Below are 12,652 nucleotides of genomic sequence, written 5' to 3'. Positions count from 1 at the left end.
TAGAAAGATGGTAATGATAACCCTATATGCAAAATAGAAAAAGAGACACAGATGTACAGAACAGACTTTTGGACTCTGTGGGAGAAGGCGAGGGTGGGATGTTTCAAGAGAACAGCATCAAAACATGTATATTATCTAGGGTGAAACAGATCACCAGCCCAGGTTGGATGCATGAGACAAGTGCTCCGACCTGGTGCACTGGGAAGACGACCCAGAGGGATAGGGTAGAGAGGGAGGTAGGAGGGGGGGATCGGGATGGGGAATACATGTAAATCCATGGCTAATTCATGTCAATGTATGACAAAAACCACTACAATATTGTAAAGCAATTAGCCTCCAACTAATAAAAATAAATGAAAATAAATAAATAAAATTACCTGATTTTTAACAATGGTTCTACTCTTAAAATATGATGAAACAGGATATTCAGGAATTCTTCAGGATCTAGGAGAGGATAAAAAATCAAATAAATCACAGACAAAATTTTTAAACCATTCTATTTTTATTTAAAACAGTCATATTCCTATATAGAAGTCAATTTCATAATCAATATTATTTCAATTAAAAAAATAGTTCTCAAGTTTTCCTAACAAAAAAATACAAAGGATATTTAAATGTTATGAGAAAGTATTATGTGCCAAGTTTGTTATAACTTTATTGCATTTCAAATAATAATTCATATATAGGGAAATAATTTTAATTTCTTTGGGGGAAACTTAACCTTAAGTATGACATTTTTTCTGCTATTTAAATAATTAACAAGACTGTAAATATTATAGTTGGTTACAATATACTGTTAACACATTCAAAGTCAGGAGTTGAACCTCTGAGGAAATTCATTAGTTAATGAAGAGATTAAACATTGTCTCTTACCATAATCTTAATCCTAATCAGTCATTTGTAACTCACCTAATAACAAGGAAAGCTAAGTGGGAACTCTGGGTAATTCAGTGCAACTCTTCACCACCGAAAAGAAAACAACTCTGAGTATCACTGCTGGATGGAAAGCTCTCCCTATATATTCATAATATACTAAAACCAGTCAGCTTCTTAAAGGGGTTCATTATTCCACATATCACTCATTTTAGAAGACAGAAAGTATTTACAAACAGGGAAGAAAATTGTACACCACAAAGAAAAAATTATATTTTAAAATAAAACCCCCAAAACTACATAGACATACCATTTCAGCCAATAATTTAGCATTTATAACTTCAAGTTATTTTTAAAGCAACTCTTATATATTAAAACAGTCACCTTTTTCTTCAGAGGTAAATCCTGATGCAGCCTCAACTTTTTCAAGTATCTTCCTCAGTTTCATAATCTTTGTTGCACATACATATCCATATCTGTTAGTAAAAAACTATTAATTAATTCTAGCATACATATTAAATTAATATAACATTTTATTGAAGTATATAGTTGGTTTACAATGAGCATGACACATTTTGATAATCATGCATTTCTTATGTAACTCTAGTGTCATAAATCAATATGCTTATAAGTATTTTTAAATATACAATTATAAGCTGCTTCTTGAGGTTTAAAAATTTTAACTATCATACAGTAATAAAAGAAAAAAATAACTTTAATTTATGATGACTGTTTTCTCTATGTCCTTAAGGAATTAAAACATTTACTTTACAAAATAGAATATACAATTTTGAGAGAAAGTCCTTTTAATACTAAAGGATGAAATAGCTACCAAGGGAAATGGAAAAGGGCAGTGATAAGAAACTGAAATTCTAAAGTCTGCAGTCAAACCAATTATCATAATTACTTTTTCTCTCATCTTTGTCTGAATATAGGAAACTCAACCTTTGACAAAATTCTAATTCTAAAAATGGCTTCAGAAGACACCTTAGAGGCCAGCGTGGGCTTAATAAAGGCAAGTCAGTACCAGATAATCTTATAACCATTTTTCCTATCTACTATTCACTCACTCATTAGCTCTTTGCAGCCAACATATATTGAGCACCTAACACTTACACAGTAATCTAACTGGGTCACTGGGAATAAGTAAGGTTAAAAAAAAAAAAAATCAGGGTATCTGCCTGTGAGAAGCTTGAAATGGAGAAGGCACAGGTTCAGTCGTAAAACTAGTCATCTATAACCTAGATATGACTGCTGTAGACAAAAAGAATCTTGATCAAAACAGGGCATTTGACAAGTTTCTTGCTGTGGACACGGTGACAAAGCCTGATTAACCATGATTCTTAACTGGCTGGACAACAATAGTCGAAGAATGTTTATTAATGGACTTATGGTGTTTTAGAAGGAAATAAGGAAGTGGCCACATGCCTTAGTTTTGGATTTAATCTGTCTTGTTCTAGTATCAATCACTGGGGGGAGGAATAGACAGTATTTTAAAAATTTGTACTTATACAAATATAATACAAAATAATTGATGTAAAATTCAAGACTCATAACTATCTTAAGTGAAAACTAGAGTTTTCTCATCATAATAGAATTTAAGGTAAACAAAAGTTACAAGTGGAAAAATTATTCACCTATAAATATACTTTCCTAGTCATGTTATATAATAGGTCTTTCTGAATGATCATTATATTTCAGTGTTCTGCATTTTTCAATCTTATATCAAGATATTTATTAATTTCCATTGTTAAGAAAAATATGTCACAAAATTTAAGTTTATCTTAATATGGACTTTACATAGCTTTCTCTCTGTGTTCCTGAAAGAACAGATTTATTTTGTGATCTACAGCCCTGATTCTTCATAGTTTAAATTTTATAATGTGACATCATCCCACATTCCTCCTACCACTTTCAAAAGCTCTTACTAGACGTCTTGTACTTCTACCATTACAAATTGCTTTCTGTGGCCAAAGAAAAACATATTTTTAATTCTTAAACGAGGAAATGACCAAAAATATCACCTTTTTAAGGGAGGTGGAAGGAGACCCAAATATCTTCCTTTAACCAAGAACTATGTCAGTAAAATATATCTCATCTAATTCTAATACAAAACTATTAAATATTCACTACTGTATAATAAAAAAATTCCCTTGCTGCTATTCATTCAGATAAAATTAAGTTTAAGAAGCCAGATCATACCAATTAAGTCAATAAGCATGATTGTGCTCAGTCGCTCAGTCGTGTCTGACTCTGCACAATCCCATGGACTATTATAGCCCACCAGGCTCCTCTGTCAGTGGGGGTTCTCCAGACAAGAATACTGGAGTAGGTTGCCATGCCCTCCTTCAGAGGATCTTCCCAATCCAGGGATCAAACCCATGTCTCCTGCATTGCAGGCGGATTCTTTACCATCTGAGCCACCAGGAAAGCCCATGAATACTGGAGTGGGAAGCCTATCCCTTCTCCAAGGGATCTTCCCAACCCAGGAATCGAACTGGGGTCTCCTACATTGCAGGTAGATTCTTTACCAGCTGAGCTATCAGGGAACTTTTTAGGAATTGTGTTGGAGAAGGTAAAAGTCCCAAGTACCTTACAGCAGCTTTTCTGAGTGTATGCTATCAAATGGCTTCATCATTTCATGGCATGCACTATGTGCTACACTTTGGTCAGATGTTAAAGAAGCATAGAACAAGGGCCAAAAGTTTTTTAAAAAGTTAACAACTTCATCAAGAGAACTAATTCTCTCCCATTTCTCATTAAATGAAAGCAGAAAATAAATTAATTACTGTACAAAAAAGCAGCCAATAGGACATCACCTAAAGGGAAAAATAACTACGTATCTTCTACTTACATTCTCAGAGGATTAACGATTTCTGTCCTAAGGAGTTCTTGAGTTTCACTATAGTATTCTACATCATTCTTTTCTTTGGGTCTAAGTAACACAGTATCCAGAACGGAACTAAAAGCAAATAAGCTGCAAAATAAAAAAGAATACTTTTCCTCATGCTGGAAGTGTACCCGTTTTTGAGAAACACATACTAAAAAGAATATGAAGAGAAAAATCACAAGAAAGAACACATAACATACAAATCAGTGTTTTTCATTAATTGATAGGCAATTAATTTGGTTTGACAGGCAACCAAAACCCCTGTCAGGTTTCCTACAGCTCACTCGTCAGGGCCTAGAAACCCTCCCAGGATAAGGAGAATACCAGCATCAAGAAGGTAAACTACAGAGCTCCTCTGGTGGTCCGGCAGTCAGGGAACCACCCTGCGGTGCAGCAGATGCCGGTGTGGTCCGCGGTCTAGGAGGAGCCCACACACGGTGGAGTAACTAAGCCCCTCTGCCACAACTCCTGAGCCTGGGCTCTAGAGCCCTCACGCCAACGCTACTGGGCACACACACTGCAACTACAGAAGCCTGTGCACCTAGAGCCTGCGCTCCACAGCAAGAGAAGCTACCACAGTGAGAAACCCACCCACTGCAGTGAGCCCCTGCGTGCCACAACTAGGGAAAGCCTGCATGCAGCAACAAAGACTCACCACAGCCAAAATATAAAATAATAAATCTTTAAAAAAGAAATACTGCTGCTTAGTTTATTAAAAAAAAAAAAAAAGAAGGTAAACTATTTATTGACAGTGTTAAAGGATAAAAATATACTTACTGGGAAAAAGTTCTTTGCAAAAACTGAAAGAAAGCCTATAAATCTGAGTTAACAAATAGACAACAGAGAAGAAAGTCTGGAAACTAACCTCCGAAGGTAAAAACATTGCCAATACACAACCCATTCAAGATATTATACTTCTTTCTCACCACACCCTTTTGCAGAGACCTAAATTACTTTAAATGTCAAAATCAATTGGGACTAACAGCAGTTATGTGCTAACATCAAAGAAAAAAGAAAATTTGGCTAACAGAGTTTTATCAGAAAATCTGAAGAATATTACGTCAGTTCTTGCTTTTGTCAACACTTCAGAGAGACTGAAAATATTCTGCCCTCAAAATGGCCCTCCACTTTTATTCTTCTTCCTGCCTTTAAAATTTTAACATCTTATTAACTTCCTACTTCTTATAACATGGCTGTACCGAGCTGGCAGGTTATACTCAATTTAACTAGCAGTGTACTTGATTCAGTCTTCAGAGCATAAAAATTTTTGCCATGTTAAACTGTTCAACTTTGGAATAAACTACATATACAAGGCAACTGCTTCTACTGAAAATAATTCTTTAAAGCAGATTTATGATTGCCTCTACCTAGTAAAACAAACACACAAATCAGTCAACGGCTTATGGCAAGTCCTGTTGTTTGATTTGTGCACAAAGATCCTGTACTTATTCTCTTCAGTCCTTTGCTTTCCCACATACACTCAGAATATCTGTTCCACTTATCCATCATTCACTGCATGACTTCCTGTACTCATATTTTGGATACAGGCATATAAGACAATACTCAGTAGTTTCCCAGGAGCATATAGTGAAATGCAAATCTCCCTTTCTTTCCTGAACCCCAGCCCGCAGTTTCTCCACTCAGAGCCAGATGGCAGTTCCTCTGTCTCTCTCCCTCCTTTTTCCTCCCTCCCTCTCTCTCTCACACACACACCTGCCCCCATGGCATTATATTCCTAGTGCATTAATTTTAAACTTACCAGAATAAGGTGGAGTCTAAGTAACAAGAATTGTAATGACCCTGGATACCTTTCTTCTTTCCAATCATTATCTCTAAACCTTCTTTTTCCATTTTTGGTGGAGTATTTTCTTCTACTACTTCACTTAAGTACCCTCCAAATGCTGCAAAGATAAAAATGAAAACAACTCTTTTAAGCTAATATAGTATATATTCCCATACATATTTCCTCACTTAAAAATATCTTTTTGTATTTTGACACACAATTTATTACCCAATTTAAAACTAAGCTAAAGGTAGGTTTTGGTTAATTGTTATTCAGCCTAGCTTATAAAAAAATGCTAACATTCATTTTCAACCTTACTTCTTCCACAATTTAAAAAACACTTTAGAGTATCAAGCAATGTAAAAAAGCATCTTTGCCAAGCAAAATATTTTGTTTCCCAAATATTTTGTCTGATGTTTCATTTTTCAAGTTGGAAAAGAAAAAATTTCAAAGCACTATTTCTACGTAAGAAAACATGTTTTTCATAAAAACCAGTTTCCTATTTTTACCCGTTTAACCCTCAAGATGCTTCACCATGACAATACAAAACTAGAAAGGGTTAGTATCAGGAAACTGCCACCTACTATAAGTGATGAGAGGATCAGCCCTTCATCAAGCAATTAAAACTACTTCTTCTAATAATGCTGACTTCTTGATAAGATATGATTATTAAGGTACTTAAGACAATACACTGAGAAGAAAGTCATTCTTGATAAGATACTTGATACTAATATACTTGAACAATACAGAGAGACGAAAATCAGTGCCATACAAAGGCCACATTTCCATCTCTACCTCCTGAGTTGTTGAAAATTAAATGTCTATAATAAACAGAAAGGGAAAAATAAATCCCACTATTTCTCAATTTTTAAGGTCTCAAGCATAGTTTCCTAGCTATTACTTTTTTTAAATGGCCCCTCTTAGAATAAATGTAACTTTCTTATAGACCAAATAATCATTTTTTTTTTCTGATTTAAAAGCCTGATGAACTCTAGCAAGAAAGAAAGAACCACTGTTACTACCACCTACTGCAAAATGACATGAGATTAGAACTAGAGTCATTTCAGATTGGTAAATAAATGAAAGGCAGGCAAATACCTAAAGAGTTACAGCGTTCGATCTGATTGGAAACTGGCTGCAGGGACGCAAACCTCGAGTCGGGCCTGCAGCTCTTCAGTTTAACAAACAGCGCCTTCTTAAGGGCACAGGTGAAATAGCGAGTGCCCCTGAAGGTTCCATCTGTACAACCCGCACACTCATCTTCCTGAAAAAAAAAAAAAAAGCTTAGACATGCATTATTCTGCATCTTGCAAAGACACAAAGAACTAAGACTCGTTTACCTCAGGGTTAACTAAGTTAACCTTTCCTTAGAAGTCCTTTGTCACACCTGTCCTGAGAACTTCATCAGAAAAAGGGGGTTGACTAATCAGTGTTTCAGCCCACAACTAACAATTTGAGAAGTTAATGCCTTATCCAGCATAAAATCCTCAATGTATTTCCCTTTTGAATACATGCTTAAACCTTCCCTGGTTCACTGACTTTCCTGCACCATTTTCAAAAGCATTAAAACTAGTGGGGAGAAAAGGGCAAACGAAGCTATTTATTTTAACCACTCACAAAGAAAAATTAGCATTCACTAGCCTGCAAACCAACAAATTAAAAAATAAGAAATATTTTTAAATAAAACCAAAGTGTACTCAAATTCTCTTTCCTGATTATGAAATAGCAAACAATATTCTAATTTCCAAAATTTCTCCCACAACCAAAGATTTCAAAATGTCACTAAAAATGGTGATTAATCTTAAAGTCAATGATATAAACATTGGAACTGATTGTAGAAGGAAGGTTAAGAAAAACAAGAAGAAAAACTGATAAAAATTTGCTTTCCTTACCGTATTCTGTTTAATATAATGAGCCTAAACACACTGGCCTAAAAATCTATTTTCATTCCTTGAACATACATCAAACTAACATCAGGAACAAGAGGATCAGATGTTTAACAGGTGGCAAAGGAAGTCAGGCAATTTGGTAATAAAATTTTTCTCTAGTGATGGCTTTTGACAAATAAAATATTTCACCAAAAAAATATAATAAGGAAAATCTGTACAAAACCCCAGATGGAAAAGAAATATTATTTTTAGGTCAAATTAAATTACCAGTTCCAGTCCAGCTAGTACTTCATTGAGGCCTGGTGGCTGACCAATCCAGCGGATTACCCCATAGAAAGGAGGATTCTCCTTGACCTCAGCCAGCGAGCCCACTTCCAGGCCATGTGAGTTACCAGAAGATACAGCCAAGGGCGGACTCTCCTGCACAGGGGCATTGTTCAGCTCACCCATCACAGACTGAACCGACAGAGAGAGTGGACTGTGGCTAATGCTTCCATTGGTGTTGGGCATCTTTGTCAGACTAAACGGTAAAGAATGAAATCTGTTCTCGCTGGAGAGTGAGTTCATGGAAGGAGGTTGCAGTGGTGGTGAAGCGTGTCCAAAGTCTGGAGGAATCTCTGTAAGTGATTTTGCAGGGTCTTCAGCAACTATAAAAAGTTATTCTTAATTAGATAAGTGTATTCAAGAATATTAAATATGCCCTACATCTTTAAATGTACATACATAAGTCCAACTGCCCACCAGACCTCTTCTAGTATGATTCTCATAAGCATTGCAAAATTACTGTCTCCAAGTCAGCACTCTTGATTCTCCTTCCCCACCTCCAAATTTTTCTGCCTCAGTGAATGGCTCCCAATTACTCAAACCAAAAAAATATATCATTGATTGGAACTGTATAAGTTACATTCTTTGTCCAAAATACAATCAAGTTATAAAAACTAATATAAAAAGACAGCAAAAAATTTAAGAAAGATGCTTCTAACTAATGAATCAAAGAAGAAATAATAAAGTAAATTTTTAAAATAAAGGGAAAAAAAAGAGAAAAAGTGAACACTGATGGAATACAACTAAAGTAATACTTATAAATGAAATGTATAGACTTAGTAGTTTATTTTAGAAAAAACGTAAGGTAATTTTAATAAACACAGCATAGAACTTAGGAAGTTAGAAAAACAACAGAATAACCTCCCAAAAAGTAGTCAAGGAAAAAGAATAAATACAAAACAGAAATCAATGAATTAAAAGACCAAAGTCAAAAGCTGCTTCATTAAAAAAACTAATGTAATTGCCAAGCAGGCACTGCCAACCAGTGTTGAACAAACATCTTAATAAACAGTGCTGAGATAATCAATTATCCATATTTTTTAAAAACTTAATTGAAACTCCTCTGTCATACTCTACACAAAAACCATTTCCAAATGGCTTAAAGACAACAAAGGTAAAACTACAAATTTTGGAAGAGAATAAAGAAGAATGTTCTTTGTGATTTTAGGATAGAGAAAAATATCTTAAACCTGAATATACAAAATCATAAAGGAAAAGACTGACAAGTATGACCACAATAATATTAAGAGCTACTTGTTCACTAAAAAGTATTGTAGCAAGAATAAAAATAAGAGCCACAAATAAGGAAAAAATATTTGTAATCCTTATTTCTGACAAAGGATTAGTATTTGAAAAGGGTCTATAAATCAATTTTTTAAGAAAGATCAGAAAAAAATTTCTCTTTTCAAGAAAGATTCGTAAAGGCAACTCACAGAAAAAGAAACTTAAATCACCAACAAATCAATGAAAAGATTTTTGTCCTCATTAGGAAACACAATAAAAGAAAGTCAAAACCAACATGAGATATCATTTCAAAAGGCAAAGATCTTAGAACATTAACTGTTGGTGAGAATGACGAGTGAATGATACCCTTACACAAAGCTGATGTGAGTGTAAATTGGCATAACTATGCTGGGAAACACTTTGGCATTATTTAGTAAAGGAAAGATGTGCATATTCCATGCACCTATAGTAATTCCACTCCTAGGAACATATCCTAAACATGATAAGAATGTTAACAGCAGAGTTGTTAATAATAGCAAGAAAATAAAATCAATTCAAAAGTCCATCAATGGCTGAATAGATAATTACATTGTGGTATATTTAAATATTTCACAGCAATGAAATGGAATGGAATGATATACAGCAATGAAAATTAATAAATCATAATCACATACTACAACTTGGATGACTCTTAAGAACATAATGTTGAGGAAGACATTAACATAATATCCATGCAGTCTGATTCCTTGCATATAAAACTCAAAACCATGCAAGAACTAACAGTATGCTATTTATATAGACAAACTCATAAAGAGATCATGAAAACCAAGAGAATGATAAACTCTAAATTAAATGATCAACACTAAATTAATGATAATGGTAGCTCAGAGGAGAGTGCAGGGGATGACACTAGGAAGAGGTGCCAAGGGGATTTCAAAGGGAATGATAATGTGTTCTTTTTCTTAAAGTGAGTAGTGACGAGGGTGTTTACTATACTTAACACTTTAACTCATTTAAGATTCTTTACTCACGATATTTAATCTATTTTAAAGTTATTCTTTTCTTTTCCAAACCCTCAACCCTCCAAGCTCAACACTCAGTTCCATAAAGCAAAGTCATATTTCTGTCTCCAAAATATATCCCCAATGTGTCCAACACTCTTACTCTCTACCATCATCTCCACAGTCAAGGTCACCATCATCTCTCACACTGCAGCCAGTGTTACCTGGTCTCTCCACCCTCTACTTGCCAATCTAATTACCACAGAACAACTAGTGAGATCTTTTTAAAATTTAAAGATCTTACCTGATCTTGTGTCATTTCCCTGTTTAAAACCTTCAATGGCTTTCCAGTGTTCTTTCAATAAATACTAAGCTTCTCACCAAAACTTCTTAGGTTCTGGATGACCTGGTTCCTACCTGCCTCTCCAGATTCGTTTCATGCACCTCTTCTCCTTCTTAGCCTGCTGAGGCACTCTGGCCTGTCCCTACTTCCTGTTCCCTAGACAGAAAATTTCTCACTTCAGGTCCTTTGCTATTTCCCCTGCCTAGAATGCTCCTCTCAAGCTCTTTCTCTTGTAGGTTCATTCACACCATCCAGATCTCACATAAATATCATTTCCTCAAAGAATCTTTTCCAAACTACCCTCTGGGAGCCAGTTTCCTATCAGCTGCTATCACCCTGTGTGTCTCCTTCATTGCACACGTCACAGTTGATTATTACCTTATGTGTCTATACATTTATTGTCTATCATACCAACTAGAATATAAGCTGCCTTTAACCGGGAACTTTGTTAGTCTTCTCCATGGCTGGCTTCACAGCCACTAACAAAATACTCAATATTCGTTTTTTGGTTTTTTTAAAAAAGAATAAATGAATCAATGTTACAGAGAATAGCTTTTAAACTATATAAGTAAAACAATGATAGAAAAAATGTTCTTTTACAACTAAATTATTTCTATTTTCTAATTTAAGGATGCATCATATGCTTTTATTATGCTCATCAAGACTGAAATTCTACATTTGTTTCTGGAACACAGAAAGCATTCAATAAATATTTGTTGAACAGATGCACAACAACAACAAAAAAATAAAGCGGAAGAAAGTGATGTCCTGGAACCAAGGGAAAGTAGGGCTTTTTCAAAGCAGTGTTTAAGGATAGCAAGAGAGCTAGAAGTCTTTAAACAATTCAACTGATTCTAGAGATCTTCTACCTTAAACAGATGAGTAAAGTGAAGAAAACAAGCTGCTGATACATTTTCTAAATATTGCAATAAATTTAATAGCAGTGTCATTCAAACTGTGTACAATATTTTAATTCAGTACTATTAATAAAGAAACTTTTATGGTCTACTCATTTTGTTTTCAAAAACTACATATATTGGTGAAAAGATATTTTTTCTCTGGTAAGTTAAAAGGATAGAATCATTATTTAAAAAAAAAAAAAACTAAAATTACAGATTACCTTCATCAATGTACCATGAATTTTTTGATTTGGATTGTGGTTGTGAGTCAACAGAAGACCCATTTAAGGTATAAAATAATTCAGATCTGTTTCTAGTTCCAGGGTCTGAGGTAGATCCTATGGAACAAGAAAAGTTTCTTTTAAAAATAAAGCCAATATGGTGTGAAAGTTTTTCCATAAGAGAAATCAATATGCATATAGTGTCACAATTATACAACCAACAGATGTATGCAAACACAATATATTTTATTAGTGTCTTCAGCTTTGAAAAATTTGGTAACCATTTTTGCAACATCAAAAAGATTGTTCAGTGCAAGAGACAATATAATAGAAGACAATATAAAAGAAAAGCCTACCTTTTTTTAAAAAAAAAACTACTTTAAAAAAATTAAAAAAAAAAACAAAAAAAATCACCTCATGTACTATGGCTTTTTTCCAAATGTCAAAAATCATCATTCCCCAGTTTCATCTGACAAATCTCTTCATTCACAAATTTAACCTCTTATTCTAAAACAGCTGCCCTCAAAAAGTCTTCAAATGTATATAAATCAATTGCACTTATTAAGTTTAAAAGATTTAAGGTTTAACTATTTTGGAATTGTTAGTCAACAAATCCCTTGCTGGGTTTCCTCATGTCTCTGGAAAAGTGAAGCAGTATTATTTCTTATGCATTAGACTTACTAAATCCAAGAAAACACTAGTGCAGCTATGTTACAGGCAGGGCAAGACATTCCCCTGTCCTAGTACTAAGAGGACATGCTATAGTTGAAAGCAGTGGGGTCTTTAGAACCCATATAAATCTGATTTCTTTTTCAAATTTAAAGCAGATAACTCTACACTTCATTCCTAAAAGTAAAATCTGCTGCAACAAAAGTAACACACGTGTCTTAAAATCTTTAGGCTATTTATATTTAAGTGAGAGCAGTAAGTTGAACTACCTATCTAGATTCATAGGTTAACATAAAAAATACTAGGACCTATGTATTCTATTTAATTCAAAGTCTCTCAGGGTCCAATGCCACATTAAATATTTCTTAGAGTACAATTTCTTTTTAATGAACTGAAACCAAGGAAAAAATAATCTTTTCCTAATCTATATCTGGGTTTAGAACAGGTCTTGCCACCTTTTAAATGAGCTGTTTGGCTTGTATAACTATCACCTAATAAATCTATGACCTATGTAGAAGCTAAACAAAAAACAACTA

At 34.2% G+C, this 12,652-nt stretch overlaps 1 protein-coding gene across 11 annotated transcripts in view; it reads right to left on the bottom strand.

Moving 5' to 3' along the window:
• Positions 1–12,652, bottom strand: part of CYLD (CYLD lysine 63 deubiquitinase) — a 73,214-nt gene that overhangs the window by 21,661 nt on the left and 38,901 nt on the right. For 10 of the 11 annotated variants that reach the window (XM_061138485.1, XM_061138492.1, XM_061138489.1 and 7 more), the window contains 7 exons: positions 11,448–11,564; positions 7,703–8,082; positions 6,645–6,810; positions 5,523–5,664; positions 3,728–3,850; positions 1,258–1,349; positions 378–444 (listed from right to left, as the gene is read on the bottom strand). In XM_061138485.1, coding sequence (XP_060994468.1) covers positions 378–444; positions 1,258–1,349; positions 3,728–3,850; positions 5,523–5,664; positions 6,645–6,810; positions 7,703–8,082; positions 11,448–11,564 — 1,087 coding nt within the window. The remainder of the gene's footprint in view (positions 1–377; positions 445–1,257; positions 1,350–3,727; positions 3,851–5,522; positions 5,665–6,644; positions 6,811–7,702; positions 8,083–11,447; positions 11,565–12,652) is intronic. The other variant, XM_061138490.1, reaches the window with a different exon arrangement.

This window comes from Dama dama, chromosome 4, assembly GCF_033118175.1.
Source record: "Dama dama isolate Ldn47 chromosome 4, ASM3311817v1, whole genome shotgun sequence".
Classification (NCBI taxonomy): Eukaryota; Metazoa; Chordata; class Mammalia; order Artiodactyla; family Cervidae; genus Dama; species Dama dama.
The sequence above is the reverse complement of the archived record's forward strand: the minus strand, read 5'-3'. Positions and strand labels throughout refer to the sequence as shown.